This window comes from Biomphalaria glabrata, chromosome 2, assembly GCF_947242115.1.
Source record: "Biomphalaria glabrata chromosome 2, xgBioGlab47.1, whole genome shotgun sequence".
Classification (NCBI taxonomy): Eukaryota; Metazoa; Mollusca; class Gastropoda; family Planorbidae; genus Biomphalaria; species Biomphalaria glabrata.
In genome coordinates this window covers 6,096,037-6,113,968 of record NC_074712.1, presented here as the reverse complement: position 1 = coordinate 6,113,968, position 17,932 = coordinate 6,096,037, and the positions used below count along the sequence as shown (strand labels likewise).

Here is a 17,932-nt window from a genome sequence, read left to right as displayed (position 1 = left end):
TGGATGGATTATTATTGTAATCACAATGTAATAATCATTCTCTGGAATATCCAGGATTGGGAGTTGTTAATATTATTCTTATATTAACAGTGAAAGTGGAGAAAGAATACGAATTGTTCCTGGTAAATGCTTAATTGTCTATAAACTAGATTGCTGTACAGATAGTCTTGTATGCACTTATTAACGACCCGGCCACAAAAAAAGCATTAGAGGTTTAGTGTCCTAGAAAAAAGAAGACTTTTTGACACGACTTTTATTTTATAGACTCTTAGTGACAAATCACTTTTATTGGTTAATAAATAAAGTGGTTTCTGTAAAACGGAGCCCGTTGTCAGTTCTCTCCCTTGTGTGTTTTGTATATGTTAATTTCAAGTTAACAAACTCCAGATGTCATTCTTTGACATTGTTTGTATCGAGAGTCGAACTAGATGGAATAAAAATTCACTATAAAGTGAACTGGCACATTTTCTAATAATATGGTAGGTCTCCAACAGGTCATTACAATCCTCATATGAATGTTCAGGTGGGCCTCGAGGATATCTGTGAGGTCAGTTGTGACATTGGCTGATATCACAAAAGGAAATAATATTGTAATTTTATTTCACTTCCAAAGTCTTTGTATTTCCCAGTTTGTATAAAATATCCAGCATTCTTTCATTTCTGTATTTCAACTGTATGTGTGTTATGGAGTGTGTGTGTGTGTGTGTGTGTGTGTATCTATGGTGACGGTGGGAAGAGGTTAGCTATACAGTGTGAATGATGCAAGATAAGCGGTTTTGTCGTCAGCGTTCTCAGGTAGGACAGACGATTCCAGAACGAAAAGACGTGTTTTTGTAGTGAGCTAGATTTTGTTCTGAATGTTATTTTATATTACTACAAGCGACTACTATATTGATTTCATTTCATCTCAATCTTAAAATTTGTCTATATTGTAATTAACGTCATGTTTGGTCTTGTTCACAAAAAAGTTGTTTCAATTATTTCAAGTTTTATAAGATAAGATATTGTTGTAACCCTGCCTTGCACCAGTGCTTGAGGTGCGCACTAGCGCACTAGTGAACGTAAACAGGAAGACACTAGGATAGAGAGAAGAACAGTGCATCAGGGATTGTGAAGAGTCTGAATGTTTGGGAAAGTAAAAGGCCAACTTTTGTGCTGCCTGAAGGTTGTAGTAGGGACCTGGAGCAAAGCGGGGAAGGCTGTCGTTGGTCCACAATCGGGTTAAGTAGCAAAGGACTGGTATACTTAGTAGTAAGACTCTGAGAAAGCTGAAGGATGTTATATGTTTACCCTAGTGAATAAACACAGCTATTTATTTCCTGTTAAATTGTGTTGATTTGCTTACCTTTTCGTTGAGTGCCTACCCTAGAGTTACAACACTATAATACGGCTACAGCGGTTTAGTTGTCGACCAGCAGTTTGGTACTGCGAGGTTCAACAACATTGAGATGCCACTTCTGCGATATAAATAAGCATTGATGATTTTAATTATTTTTTTCACCTTCACTTATCTCTTATTCTAATGAACGTTGGGGAACCACACATGATCTGTCGACAACCTTTCTCCATTCTTCTCTGTCTTTTGATCTGCATAGAATCTATTCCAATGATAACCCCGTACATTGTTGTATGTTGTCTTCCAATCGCTTTTTCTTTTTCCTACTAATAATTTTCAACAGACTTGAGGACATTGAGACTTGAGGACATTGGGACCTGAGGACATTGGGACCTGAGGACATTGAGACTTGAGGACATTGAGACTTGAGGACATTGAGACTTGAGGACATTGAGACTTGAGAACATTGAGACTTGAGGACATTGAGACTTGAGGACATTGGGACCTGAGGACATTGAGACTTGAGGACATTGAGACTTGAGGACATTGGGACCTGAGGACATTGAGACTTGAGGACATTGAGACTTGAGGACATTGAGACTTGAGGACATTAAGACTTAAGGACATTGAGACTTAAGGACATTGAGACTTGAGGACATTGAGACTTAAGGACATTGGGACCTAAGGACTTTGGGACCTGAGGACATTGAGACTTGAGGACATTGAGACTTGAGGACATTGAGACTTGAGGACATTGGGACCTGAGGACATTGACATTTGAGGACATTGAGACTTAAGGACATTGAGACTTGAGGACATTGAGACTTGAGGACATTGAGACTTAAGGACATTGAGACTTGAGGACATTGAGACTTGAGGACCTTGAGATTTGGTCATAAAGTTTTCGTTAGAGTTTATTTTATTTTTTGCTGTTAGATCTAAAGTAGATGCCGTCCATTAAAGCGTGCTTCCAGGAGCAAAAGTTGTTAAAAGGAAACAAAATTAATTGTAGTCTCCCCTTTACATTTTCCATAGAGAAAGTTTCTGATGATGCGGCAGTGTCGTTCTCCGCAGAAGGCCAGAACACTGACCTGCAACGTCGCAACCTGTGGGCGATGGAGACCAATGGCTTCTTGCCACACTGGTGTCTACGACGTGGCAACAAGCTATTGGTTGGAACTGCCCACAAGTCGGAGTTTAAGATGTTCCTTTATTTAAAAATCTTAGCAAATAAAGAGCAGATAACTGTGTGTTACTCGGTCGTTGGTTTGTAGCACCAAGCAGCTAGTACAACCAAACCAATGTAGGCGTATTATATTCCTAATGTAGGACTTCAAAAGAAAACTTGAACATACTTCTTTAAAAAAACTTGAATATAAATTATATTTATAATAATAATAATAATAATAAACAGTAGCCTCCATATAAACCAACACTACTCAATAAACGTCAAGGTGCATTTTTACAAAACCTACATTGACACAATCTGTCCTTCTGTCTGTCTGGTAAATATTGTACACGTTATTTCTCCCCATACCCAGTAACGGATGAAGCTAAAACTTCGCACACTTATTCATTGACACAGACAGCACATGAATCTATTTTTAAAAAAGTAACCGACTAGACAATTAATTACTGTTGAATAGCCTAAAGGAGAATCGATACTTCAGTATTCATAGATATTGCTAAATTTGTTGGGTTTAGTCCCCCTTAAATAATTGTTAACGCAATTTTCTTGATTAAAAGTTGATATTTTAAACAATTATTTATTGCAGCTAACAAAAAAAACAAACAAAAAAAAACCAACGAATCAATAAAATATATACTTAATTGGTCAATTAATTATTGGTAATTATTTTTTTAGTTTGAAATCGGATAAGGGAAATAGCTTGTACATTATTGGTAGATATTGTTTTAAGGAAGGAGTTCTTCCCCTTTATATACGTTTTTTTTTATCATTATTTTGTTTATTAGAAGTCGATTGCAAGAAATAGGTATATTAATTTAACATAGAGGAAGTGATTGTGTAAAGAATAAAAATAAAACAAATAAAGTGTTTAGTCTCTCTCTCTCTCTCTCTCTCATTCATAAAAAAAAACTAAGCCTACACATTTCTATAATGCGTATGACATTTCACATCGTCCAAAAACAATTAAATGTCACCTGGAACAGTTGGAAGGCATAGAGTGCTACTTACAGAAAACTTCTCTTGAAGTATCCTGCTAAGTGGTTAGGACTCGAGACTCCTGACTCAGCTATTAAATCTTCAAGTTCTTACTCAATGCGTCATTAAGGCATTGGGAGACGAGTTGCCAACTCTTGATTAGTACACAATGAACAGGCTTGTATGTAGTGACCCATTTAGGATTGTGGGTCGAACAGGTTTCTGTACAAACCTGATTCTTTTGTGATCACAAACTCTGTTAAATTAGGCAAGCAAATGTCCTTTGATGTTAATCTTATTTTTTTTTTGTGTACACGAGAGTCTAATTACTCCTGTTATTTATGTTCAGCTAGTAATGTTGTTGGTTTTTTTTTTTTAGTTTCTGATTAACACACTAGACTAGGATTCGTAATGCATAAACCTAAAACCGTCAAACGAAGAGTTTTCGGCCTGACATGATTATAACATTAAAAGAAAAACAAGAAAATGTAATAAAAACTTTTTTTTTAGAAAACCAAAGGTTATAGATAAAGCCTAACTGTATCAGTTGGAGGTAGAAAGAAGGGGGCATCTCTTTAAAGTTACCCTGGTCGCTTATTAAATACATTTATTTAAGAAAAAAGTTGAACAACCTGATATCGAACTCTAGGGCTTACTGCCTCCTCTTGCCTCCTCATGAATACACAGTAACTGCTGAGCCAGCGAAGTGCTGATGAAAATAGAATGCTTTATAGTTATCTATTGTTAGTTGTAAACTTTAAAGCGACGACCTATTTCTCTCTACAAAATATAAAGGGGACTAATTCAACGTGCACCACTAGATCAGTCAAGTAAAATGTCTTTCTTTTTTTAACTTGTATATTACAGACGTTACTTCAAAAAGGAAGACAATTATGTCCTACGCATGTCATGTGTCAATCTAGTCATGTAGGTTAATCAATTACTTAAATTCTGGTAAGTTTTTTTTTCCTGGCTGATTCGGGCAACCCTTTCAATTTTTTTTTATGGCACTAGGGAAGAAGGAGCATTTGTTCAAATTTCTTCTAGCTTATAGAATAAGAGAAATACAATTCTATTTTGTGTCTTTCTGACTATTTCATTAGGTTTTGTTTTTCTGTTTTGTAAATTATGGTTTACTTTTTTATCTTCTGTCCTAAAGTGTCTCTAAGTTTAGTGATTTTACTAATGGTGTTACTCTAGTCAAATGTGAATATTCCTTCGTTCATGAGTGTAGCCAGGATTTTTTTTCGAGGGGGGGGGGTTGGGGGGGATTTTTGTCTCCCCCCCCCACCCCCCACGAAAAAAATTGTATATGTATGTATGTGTGTGTGTGTGTACATAATCTTTATAACATTCTGACCTTTCATTCTTTTGGAAGACGTTTATTGTGCCCTAGAATAGGCTCTTCCTGGAGTTAGTGGAAAATTTTTTGACTCTCCGCCATAGCTAGGAAGGGGGTCTGGAGGAGCGTTAGGAGATCCCCTTGCGCGGTGCGAAGCCCCGCCGCCAAACACTATTTCTTGTATTAAAAGCCAACAAAATGCATATTCTGAGGTATCTACAGAGCATTTTCCTGCTATTAGAAAGTTTTATTGCAAAATTTAATGTGCTATTCTTACTGACTTAGACCCTCCCGCGCTGTTCGGCGCATTTTCCGTCAACCTTTCTCCACAAAAATCTGTCACTGGTCATGTCTGAATCCTCTTCCCACCTGCTCTGAGGACCTTCATGAAAGTGTGGCGTCAAGTTGTACTAGGATGTCATCCCATTTCATTTTGTCGGAGAACATGTCCCGCAAACCTCATGTGACGCTCTGTCACAATCCTACCAAGGGGTCGACTCCCAGTTCGTCAAAAGGATGTCCTTGATTTAGACCCGATCTCTATAACTGACTCCAAAAATCTGTCTTAGACATCTTTGTTGAGCCACATTTAGTGTTTTTCAATTTCGGCAGATGACTATTCACTGCAGTTTAATAATGGAGCTCGGCCACTGGTAGAAATGTGTAACTTCTCTTGAATACGCTCATCTTTATATCGAAAAGAGATGTTTTATCGTCAAAATCATCTGTTGGGGGTTTTAAACTAAAAAATCTCTGGAGTTATTGTATTTTATTAAAATTCAAAACCCCATTTAGCTACGGTCATAGAATTTGGTAACTGTAGTTTGCTTTAGAATAATATTGAAGATAGAGGTTTTCTACCTCAAAACGTTCTGAAAGGGGATTTTAAACTCAAAACCATCTGGAGGGGTTTTAAACTTTAAAAAAAAAATCTATTGGAGAGGGGTTTAAACTCAAAACCCCCAATTGGCTTGGCTACACTCAAATAATTTTAGTGTGTAATTTGCTTTTTTTTTTATATTGAAGAGGTATTTTTAGCACCAATCCCCTCTGAAGGGGGTTTAAACTCAAAACCCTTTTGAACGCTCATAGCATTTTGAGTGCGTAGTTTGCTTTTTTTTTTACACTGAAGGTGTATTTTTTAGCTTCAAACCCGCTGGCGGGGGGTTTAAACTCAAAACCCCTTTGGATACACTCATAGATTTTAGTGTGTAATTGGCTTTTTTTTATATTGAAAAGGTATTTTTTAGCTTCAAACTCCGCTGGAGAGGAGTTTAAACTCAAAACCCCTTTGACTACACTCATAAAATTTTGAGTGTATAATTTGTTTTGTTTTTAATATTAAAGAGGTATTTTTTTACCTTCTAACCCCGCTGAAGGGGGGTTTGAACTAAAAACTGAGTCGAAACCCATTTAACATTTTGAGTGCGTAATTTGCTTTTTCATATCAAAGAGGGGGTTTATCGTAATTTTTGGAGGGGGGTTTAAATCAAAATCTTCCTTAACTGTGCTCTTGGAATTTTTTTTTGTTTTGTTTTATAGAAGAGAGGGGATTTAACTGCAAAAACCCCTGGTAAGGGGTTTTAAACTCAAAACCCCCTGGTACGGAGTTTTAAACTCAAAACCCCCTGGAAGGGGTTTTAAACTCAAAATCCATTGGCTGTGCTGGGGCAAGTGATGGTTTAGTATTAAAATCTCACCTAAAATAAACAAAATCAAAGGAAAAAATCCATTATTTAATTCCGATTCCCCCCCTGCGGGGGGGGGATTTCATTTCGGGGGGGGGGGGGGGGGTTTGAACCCCAAACCCCCCCCCCCCCTGGCTACGCCCATGCTTTCGTTATAAATCTAATTGATCTATTTTGTATTAGTTCTAGTTTATTTATATTTTCTTGAGTTGAGGGGTCCCTTGTAATTATTAACTCTTTCTCTCCGTAATTATTTTTCCACATTTTGAAGGAATTCTTTATTTTGCTCATTACTATTTCATTATCCTGTTATGATTAAGCTTCAATAACACTTTTCGTTTGTTATCAGAAAATGTTTTATTTGGTCTAGAATTTATATTTAATGCTTGCTCTTTTTATATAAAACAAAAAAAAATGTATATAAAATTAAACATCAATTAAATTTAATGATGTCAAATCAACGATGGTATCGTCGATTAGGAGGGAAAGAGTTAAAGACCGAAGCACACGACAAATGACTAAATTGTGCCGACGTCAGTCACACTCAGAAAACAGAAGAAAAACATTAAAAATACTTTAAAATGACAATAACTCCTTTATACAACTTATAGAGCGATTATTTTTCTTCTTAAAAACTAATGAATCTTAGATTAAAAAAACAATGGGAGATTTATTACACTGTCTTTTTAAATACCGATTTCTCTTACAATAGACAGATGTTTAGAGAGCCAAGGAACACTTCACTTTACTTGCATGATATGGCCAGCGCTTGTTACATTATTAAACATCACTGATGTAAGCAGCCCAACTTTCCCATAATTTCGCTTCCATTTAAAAAAAAAAGAAGACCAGGGATTGACTAAAGGGCAGAAGGTATTCCACATTTCTTCGTGTCCCACCGCTGTTAAAATGCCAGTGAAGACGATTTATGAGGACACATTCAATAATTAGTAATTCAAACAACTAGCCAATATAGGAGAGAGAGAGAGAGAGAGAAGGTGAAAGGTCAAGTTCATTCCCGTAACTCGAGCTAGTCAGAGTGTTAATTGTAGTGATAGTTAATTGGATCCTTAGCGTTGGAGTGATTAGTAAGTGCTAACAGCCTTCACTCTTTCATTGAGGGCTTATAGCGCTTTCTCATCCAATCTCTCGATCCTTCTGTATTTCTCTCCTTCCAATGCATCCCTTTCCTAACTCTCTCTACTTCTGTATCTCTCCCTCATTACCTCTCTCCCTCCCTTCCACCGTCACTCTATCTCTCTCTACGTCTCTATTACACTCCATCATTGACTAACAGCTAAGAACTAATAGCTAACAGCCAAGATTAATTGCTAACAGCTAAGAACTAAAAGCTAACAGCCAAGATAAATGGCTAACAGCTAAGAACTAATAGCTAACAGCCAAGATTAATGGCTAACAGCTAAGAACTAATGGCTAACAGGTAACAACTACCGGTAATAACTAACAGCTAATAACTAATAGCTAACAGCCAAGATTAATAGCTAACAGCTTAGAACTAACTACTAACAGCTAAAAACTAATTGCTGACAGCTAAGAACTAATAACTAACAGTAAGAACTAATGGCTAACAGCTAAGAGCTAACAGCTAAGAGTTGATGACTAACAGCTAAGAATTAATGGCCGACAGCTAACAACTACCGGTAATAACTAACAGCTAACAACTAATAGCTAACAGCTAAGAACTAATGGCTAACAGCTAAGAACTAATGGTTTATAGCTAAGAGATAACGTTTACTGGTGTTCACGTCTAACGTAAGCTTTAAAACCAAAAAGAAGGACGTTGTGTAATATAGAAACAAAAAATGAAGGAAATGAAGACAGAGGCCTGTGTTTGTGTAAGTGTGGGCAGGAGCCGAATCATGATTAATGTCGCTACTTTGAAAAGATTGGGGGCGGGGGGTGTAAATCCAGTCCTGAGGCCATTTTAACTCTTCCCTATCTGATAATGTAGATGTGAGCTGGATAGGACGTAGATTTACGTACTCAGAAAGAAGTGTGTCTCTCCCCCACCCCCTCTCTCTCTCTCTTCTCCCTCAGAGCAAATAACTATATGTTATAACTACACTAAATATAAGCCCATACCCGCCAACTGATCCATTGCGCGTAATCATCTAATCGGGCGACAGGGCTCTTCAATCCGTCTAGTGACAACAGCAACCATGTGATGAGCTAGTAAGGATATAGAACTGTGATCTCTTGGAGCTGCTGTTAGCATGATGAGGGATTTATGGTTTCAGTTGATGGTATGTATGTTAACTTATGTGTTTAAACACAGATACTTCTTGTACATTGGATACAATCAAAGGCCAATGGCTGGAATTTTGAGAGAGAGAGAGAGAGAGAGAGAGAGAGTGCTGAGGGAAACAAAGTGGCAGGCAGTGAAGAGAAAGAAGAAGAAATACATACAGACATGGGGGATAGATTTAGAGAGAGAAAGAGAAAGCAGGTGAGTCAGAGAGAGAGAGAGAGAGAGAGAGATAGTTAGAGAGAGGGTGAGAGAAACATATATAGTGATAGACAGAAAGGTTGGTAGAGAGAGAGAGAGAGAGAGAGAGAGAGAAAGCAGGAGAGACATAGAGAGAAAAAGAGAGATATAGTCAGTGAGAGGGTGAAAGAAACAGATATAGTGATAGACAGAAAGGGTGGTAGAGAGAAAGAGAGAGAGAAAGCAGGAGAGACATATAGAGAAAAAGAGAGATATAGTCAGTGAGAGGGTGAAAGAAACAGATATAGTGATAGACAGAAAGGGTGGTAGAGAGAGAAAAGGAGAGACAGAGAGGCGAGAGAGAAACAGAAATAGAAAGAGAGAGGAAGAGAAAGGTAAAAAAAGACAGAGACAAATAAATATAGTAAGAGATGTCTAGAGAGATGAAGAAAGAGAGACAAAAGAGAGATGGAAGAGAAGGGGGCAGCAGGTTTAAGTGCTAATTAAGGATACTTATAGTTAGTTCTAATCGATACTATCAGTTCTTATATCATACACGTTGAATATAAGCACGGTCTCTCATCCACGCGCTTCTATAATTGAAGGCCTATTCAGTTCTGTTAACATCTCAATTACAATAACACACAAGACAAACATGATATCGGATTCGCGTCTGTTACAACACGGTCGAAAGGGTCAACTTTATCGAGAAGTGGTATATATTCCATGATCATTTCAATAGTTTCATTAGTATATACCCGCCACAGTTATGGAAATATGAATTCATTGTCACAGGAGCATGTGTGATTGTAAGAACGAGGTCAGTTTTTAATGTTTTTAAAAAAAAACCGAAGACCTCAGATTTCTGACCACACGTGAAACTGAAATTTTGCATAGTTCATGTTGCATAGTTCATGGTTCATAGTTCATGTTTCATAGTTGTATTTGGGTTTATTCTGAAAGTCAATCTCTTTGATTACAGTCAAAGCCAAAAGTTCTGAGACACTCAGTTATGCATCTCGTAATTGTTTTAAATTTCAGGTATCGTTTGCCAGTTAATCAATCATTAAAATTCATACTTTATTTACCTTTTAAACAACATAAATATAGTATTAATATTGTTGGCAAGGTAATCTCTTCAGTGCTATCGGATAATTGAAATTTCTTAGAATCTTTGGGCTTCCACAGGAAACCTAAAAACTTCGATCGTCTACAGGTGATGCTCAACCTTATTCGGTTGGCGGCCATTTTAATTATCGACAGTTATGTCGCGGGCCACATCAACAATAAACCATTTTTATTAGAAACCATTGAATCTATCACTTACATTGATTCATGAAAGTTTATCCTAGACCAACTTTTAAATATCCAGCCACATAGATGAGACGCCGAGTTGGATCCCTGAGTCTAGAACTCTATATGTTCCTCGTGAGACGATTACGTAATATGGGTGTCATTAATAAGTAATTATTGGTTTCATTGTTAACGTTTGTTTTCGTAGATTTAGAAATGTTTCTGCAAGCTACACAGAATAGAGATCCATTCTCTGAATCACTGGAAAGTTTGTCAAACAGGGATGTTTAGCTTCGTTAAGTCAACAAGTTCTAGTTGCAGGTCTGTCTGGTCACTTGAAACATTGACCGCAGATGGATTTTCGAAACCACGAACTTGGTTCAATCTGAACACGATCATCACCACATGGTCCAGACTTGCCACATTGCCACATAGATTTTGTTGGTGAATAATTAAGTGAAGCAACTTTTCTAATAACTCTTGCTGTCAACCATACTTGTGGCACCATTAGGAGTCACTCTCACCAACCTCTCCCAAGCAAGAGAAAGATCCTCTGTGATGGTTGAAACTTCTTTTTCAGGACTTCGCTAGTGGTGGTCCCATGCATGTTGCTCATAGCTACTAACTTCTATGACAGGACTTCGCTAGTGGTGGTCCCATGCATGTTGCTCATAGCTACTAACTTCTATGACAGGACTTCGCTAGTGGTGGTCCCATGCATGCTGCTCATAGCTACTAACTTCTATGACAGGACTTTGCTAGTGGTGGTCCCATGCATGCTGCTCATAGCTACTAACTTCTCTAATTTCAAAACTGTTGTTTTTACCGCGAATAAATACAAAGATTTTGAGCGGTATCAGATTTGTTGGTAAACTCGTCAGTGGCAATAGAAATCATTTTGAAATCTTGTTTGTCTGTTACATTTGAATGGAGATATCTACCCATCTCCTTCTTTTGCCATGTATTGTCAAAAGAAAGGTTCTTCCATCTCTGCTAGCTAACACTTTTTTTATGCATTCGCCGTCGGAAAATGTTTCTTTTTGGTAAATATCCTCATCGCTCCTTGATTCTAAGTGAAATCTAGCAATCGCGTCTCAAACCAAAAATGCCAATTCATTTATTTGTGCGTTTGGTATTACAAAGCTGTTTATGTCCTTTAAAAGAGGCACTCTATCTATATAAAACAAAATATGGTAGCTTATTATCGGTACCAATCCATTTACCCTAACTTAGAGAAAGATTTTTTTTTCAAACTTTTTTTTATGAGGGGATTTTATACACTTTTTACCAACGTTTCGGCGGGCCCGATGGAGCCACATCGCGGACCGGATGTGACCCGCGGGCCGTATTTTGGGCATCACTGGTCTATAGCAATGGACAAAGGACAGTTTATGAACAATTTTAACGTGAACTGTTGTGTAAACTTATGTTAGTGTCTTGTGTGTTGTTGGCAATGTACTCTCTTCAGTACTGAATCAAAAAAAAAAAAAAATTTCATTGTAAAAAATGTATAAAGTTCCTTTGACCTGTATACAATGTCGCCGAACTCACTTCTTATCCGCAAGGTGGGGATGACTGTGTGATGTCCAGGAACATTGTTGATTAGCCCAGCTTTAGATGTTGGACATAAAAACATCAGAACAATAGGACTTCAGGCTGATCTGTCAGCTGGTAAACGCATTAACTATGAACAATTTTGTATCTTCGCTCTTTGTAATGAACATTAAAAACTGATCTTGTTTTGACCACTCGCTTGTGCTCCTATATCTGGGACTATGACTTTATAATTTATTAACTCCAGCTGGTATATTACAATGAACAGTGTAATTGATCATAAACTTTTCAATAACTATGACTGCTCAACAGTATTATATGATCTGGACGTGGATATGTTCACCTGTTTGTCTTGTGTGTTGGTGTCAATGAAAGTATAATCTGAATAAACCATATTAAAAAAAAAGTAAAAGATGTATAATACATGTGTTCGTACATGTGTCTACAATGGAGAACAATAGCCTGGTCGTGCGGTTTGCGCGCTGGACTGTCGTTCGGATTTATCGACGGTCGAGGATTCAAACCCTGCCCGCTCCCATCCCCCGTCGTCCTGCGGGAGGTTTGGGCTAGGAAGTAAACTATCTTCAACTCTGAAGGAACATCAGAAACATGTAAAACATTTTACAAAACATTTTACAAACATGTCTACAGCCTGAAAACAGGACAACCAAATGAGCTACGAACAATTTCTGGAGAAGAATGATAATACTTGGCCTAAGAAATCACGCAATATCCCTTCGTTGTTTTCTGACAATGTAAAACCTTTTGGACTACTGAAACAGACAAGATGTTTAGCGTGTGTGTTGTATTGAAAGACCTAATTCTTAAATTAGATTAAGATGCTATTGCTTTTAAGCTAAGTTCCCATTTCAGACCTTGCCTGGCAGATGTTAAGTTCATTTGTTTTCATGGCTGACGAATAACGATTGTGTCACGTGGCCAGCACAACGACCAACTGCCTATACTCTCCCCGACTGACGTCAGGTATCACTATTGAAATTAAAAAATGCCAGTCTTCATCGAGATTGGAACCCAAGGCTACTCGATTTCGGAAGCCAAGCACCTTTCCACTCAACCACAGCACCTTATATTACAAGTAATAGGAATAAATAACAGATTTAAAAAAAAGAAAAGAAATTTGACTTGGGCTCAGAGAACAGTAAATTTGACATGAGTTCAGAGATGTGCTGAAAATCTATTAACATTTTGTGAATTAGCCATATATATTTAATACTGAAGTATTAGTTTCCCTTGTTGCTATTAACAAACAAACAACAACAACAACAAAAAAACAACAACTAATAACCAGTAATTAATTGTGTAATTGGTTACCTTTTAAAAAATTGATTCATGTCATGTCTATTGTCAATGAATAATTATGCGAAGTTTCAACTTGATCCGAGAATAGGTATGGGAGAAATAACGTGTACACACTTTTTACCAGACAGACAGGAGTGAGTTGATATAAGCTTTGTAAAATAAAATCTTATTGTTGTTCGATTTGTATTTTACACAAGTAATGTTAGCCAACATGTGGTTTAAGAGATGTTCTTTTTCACAAGCTTGATGCCAGGTGTTTTGTTTTTAAACCGCTTTGGAAATTTAAAAGTCGAACTCTACAATATGGTTTCACTTAAAACGAGACAGTTTGAAGTAGACAGATAGACTGGTAGAGAGATAAGTCATGGGGTTTCAAATAGGTTTTCCAATATCCTATGGTATGGGCAGTGGCGTAGCCAGGAATTGGCCATCATTTGGGAGCCCGGGGGGCTTGACCTCTTTGGGGGCTCTGAATTTTGAGTAATATTTATTTCTTCTCTAAAAAAAATTGTTTTGAGTCCTGTGCAAGGCTCTCACTAATCTTAAGCCCAGGGCGGCTGCCTAGTTAACCAATACCTGAGGCCGACTGTGTAGTGGTTAATTGATTTGTAAAACTATGGCATTAAGTAGATCTATGTAGTTTAAATAACAAACATGTATCGAGTCTAACTTTCCAAGACAGTTATTTGTTCTACTTCTCTCCCCACCTCTTTTCTCTCTCCCTCTCTATTCCTTCCTCTCCACCTCCTCCTCTCTCTCTCTCTTTCTTTCTCGCGGACTCTCTCCGCCTCGTTTCTTCACTCCGACCTGTTGGCCACAATCACCGCTGAGCCAAACGGCGCACTCATTGAGCCACTGTCTGGCCCCTACATGCATGAGAGTTATCCAACCACGAGAGGTTCGGTGCTTGCTCTTTGACCCGTTGATATATAGATGCATGTATCTTCCCAGCTGTATCAGTTTACTAGTCAAGTGGCCTTGCAGTCAAGGCAATTCAATCGGTTGCACGGAGTCTGCGTGAGTAAATGTTTGAATGTTAGGAATTAGAGGAAAACAAATTTGTTGAGTTCCTGGCATGTTTTGAAAAGTTTTTTTTTTTATTTATGTCTTTTCTCTAGCTCTCTCTTTCATCCTCTCTCTCTCTCTCTCTGTCTCTCTGTGTCTCACCCACACACGCGCACACGTTTATATTTGCATCCCTTTCTTTTTCTAATGCATTTTACTCCGTCTCATATTTCCCACTTTTTTTTCTTTCTATAAGTTTTTTTTAAATTTCTTTCTCTCTCCGTTAAATTGTTAATTCTTTTTCTTTCATTTGCTAAGGTATATATTTTCTTTCTTTTGCTAAGGTATATATTTTCTTTCTTTTGCTAAGGTATATATTTTCTTTGTTTTTGTTAAGGTATATATTTTCTTTCTTCTGCTAAGGTATATATTTTCTTTCTTTTGCTAAGGTATATAGATATATATTTTTTCTTTCTTTTGCTAGGTATATTTTTTTTCTTTTGCTAAGGTATATTTTCTTTCTTTTGCTAATGTTTATATTTTCCATCTTTTTGTTAAGGTATATGTTTTCTCTCTTTTTTTTCCACTAAAACTTTTAACCCATGTTTTTTTTTCTTTTTCTTTTGCTCTCACTTGTAATCTCCTTTTGTTTTACACATCTTTTCTTTCTTTTTTTCTTTAAAAGTTTTTATTTTAAATACATTTATTTCTTCATATTTCTTTCTTTAGATTTCAAACATTTTTTTTCTTTTTATTTGTTATATTTTGTTATATTTGTTATATTTGTAATATGTGTTATTTACAGGTCAATGTCTTTCTTTAAATTTATTTCACAATATTTCTTCTTTTTCATTTCTTGAATTACATTTCTATCTTTGTATTACAGTCTTTCAATTTGTGTATTCTGACTTTCCTTCCTATCTGACCTCACTCGACCAGTTCATGCCTGTTTCTGTTGACCTAGCCATAACACGCGTCTTGAGATAACTTGAAAGAATTTTAAATCAAAGAGAAACATTTTATTGAGCGTAAACATACACGGACATTTTAAAACTGTTTTATTTTAGATCTATCACTTGCTGAGTTTAAAAAACACGCGATATCGCGCTCTTATTTAGATACGAGCTATTAAAAACATATGCTAGGACTAAACTAATTCGTACAAGTGCTTCCTTCTTTAGTAGCGCCTGTTAAGATTGGTACGGGTTGCCTGAAGCAGCCAGGAAAATGACTTAGCTGAGTTTTTAGTCTCGACTTCACATACGCGACTAGATTAATACACGAATACACGTAGGACGTGTCTTTTAAAGGAACGTCTTTTATTTATAAGATAAGATAATATAAGGAGAGAAAAACATGTATCCTTAATCCTAAATACACTTACACATCATCCCTGAGGCTCAACCATTTATCCCTGAGGTTTAACAATTTTTCCCTTAGGTTTAACCATTTATCTCTGATGCTCAACCATTTATTCCTGTGGCTCAATCATTTACTCTGAGGCTCAACCATTTATCCCTGTGGTTTTAACCATTTATCTCTGAGGCTTAACTATTTATCCCTGAAACTCAGCCATTTATTCGTGAGGTTTAACATTTATCCCTTGGGTTTAACAATTTATCCCTGATGCCCAACCATTTATCCCTGAAGCTCAACCATTTATCCCTGAAGCGCCACCATTTATAGTTGCCGCAACAAGTATTCCCTGTTTCGACTCCATCCATCCTGTAATTCCTGTAATTTCTATTAATTTCACAATTTTGTATTTTGTTATCCCCAGAATCCTGTGCAAGGAAAATACAGCATACTATTTTTCAAGCTATTCATTTGAAGGATTCTAAATCACCAGACACTAAATTCAACCAGGTATCAGAAAAAGGAATACATCTCCTAGAGAGTTAGGCCCACCCTAACATTGTGCTTGGTTCTCGGCATAATTTATATAAAAGAATATAGTGTGCTCCAAAATGCTGCCAGTGTTTGACATCCTGAAGGCCGTCTTTGTCCGGTGCATACTGGTCATCCATGCCCTGGTGGCTGTGTGGAGAGTGACAGAGAGTTACCATAACAACATGTACTGGATCCTGGCTTGTATTCTGGTCCTTCTCTTTGCGGAGTCATGCTATACTGTGATAAAAAGAAAAGGCAAAGAATATCAAAGGTTAGTCTCAGGGAGTCCGGGCAGAAGAGCTAGTATTTTTCAATTTTTAATTTTATTTGATAATAGCAGAAAATCTTCCTTAAACTCTTGTCAAAAGGAATGAGTGAATGAGATTAAGAGATAGAGAGAGAGAGAGAGAGAGAGAGAGATAATACCACCATTTTTAGAATACCTCTATTCAAGCCATATCTTCAGAAGCGTGGAGGAACCTGGTTGGGTGAAACCAGTACACGGATCTCCAGAAAAAGTGTCGACGATTATCCTAGAAATGGAACAGTTGATGTATATCACTGAGAAAAGAATTACTAGCTTGTTGGCTACACGGAGAAAACTCTAGTTTGACAGTTATAATTTTTTTAAATAATAAAACAAAACAAAAACAAAAAAACAAAACACTAAATTTGACAAGAAAATGAGAGTATATTTATACATCTTCGGGTATTTCCGCATTCATTCAAGTGTTTAATCGAAATAAAAAAAAATGTCCCAATGTTGTTTTTAATCAAAAATTCATTTGTTATTAAGTGAAAAACAATCATTCTCTAAGTTGTATAAAGTAGGTAGTGTCTTAAAAAGAAAAGTTCCTTTTAATGTTTTTCTTGTATATAATCATGAACTTATTACATGTAAATATTTCTTCTAGAAATAATGAACTAGTTCCCACTTGATAGTCCATTTCACTTTGTATCCTTTCTTCGTTTAATACGACCTGTGGGTCGCGACCCCCATGGGGGTCGATTGATTATTTGCCAGGGGTCGCTTAAGACCATCGAAAATATGGATTGCTATTGTCTACTCTTCTGTTGCTGTATGTGTGTGTCCGGGGGGGGGGGGTCGCGGCAGAGTGGGGGATTGTAAAAAGGGGTCGCCGCGCTTAAAAGGTTGAGAACCGCTGATATAAGTTAAATATAAATGTCTACAGCACAGACCCTTTTATTGTACCTAGACTAGAAAATGGAGAGAGATTTTTATTCTATAATGATCAGATCTATACAAGATAGATAGATAGATAGATAGATAGATAGATAGATAGATAGATAGATAGATAGATAGATAGATAGATAGATAGATAGATAGATAGATAGACAGACAGACAGACAGATAGATAGATAGATAGATAGATAGATAGATAGATAGATAGATAGATAGATAGACAGACAGATAGATAGATAGATAGATAGATAGATAGATAGATAGATAGATAGATAGATAGATAGATAGATAGAAAGATTGCTATGAACGAAACTCTTTTTTCAAGCTGTAAAGGAATCTAGTAAAATCGATCTTTTCTGCCTTAGAAAAGTAATGATCTTTATTTTTCAAAGTTTAGAAATAATGCAATACCATTTTGTGGATTTTAAATAGAATGGGCTAATTATCACAGAACTATATATTCAAGGCAAGTCTGTGGAATAAAGTCACGTGATTCAGGTGCTGTAACAGAACTCTTAAGTCAGTACATTTAAGAGACTCTAGTTCCTAGAACTATACGCTATCTCACGTCCGAATCATTTCCTCTGCCAGGAGTCTATGTCTGCCGCGTATTTTTTTCTCACGAACCGGAAATATATCACGCAGGCACAATGTTTTGACGGCACCCCTACCCCAGAAGCGGCTGAACTT

General features: G+C 36.8%; 1 protein-coding gene across 3 annotated transcripts in view; it reads left to right on the top strand.

The window, feature by feature from the left end:
- LOC106067747 (transmembrane protein 26-like) overlaps window positions 1–17,932 on the top strand; it is a 30,295-nt gene that overhangs the window by 405 nt on the left and 11,958 nt on the right. Inside the window, exons 1-2 of one of the 3 annotated variants that reach the window (XM_013227004.2) lie at window positions 8,648–8,794; window positions 15,929–16,309. In XM_013227004.2, the coding sequence (XP_013082458.2) occupies window positions 16,116–16,309 (194 nt within the window). In that variant the 5' untranslated portion in view covers window positions 8,648–8,794; window positions 15,929–16,115. Of the gene's footprint in view, window positions 1–8,647; window positions 8,795–13,948; window positions 14,161–15,928; window positions 16,310–17,932 lie in introns of those variants that run through there. The other 2 variants (XM_056018854.1, XM_056018853.1) reach the window with 2 other exon arrangements.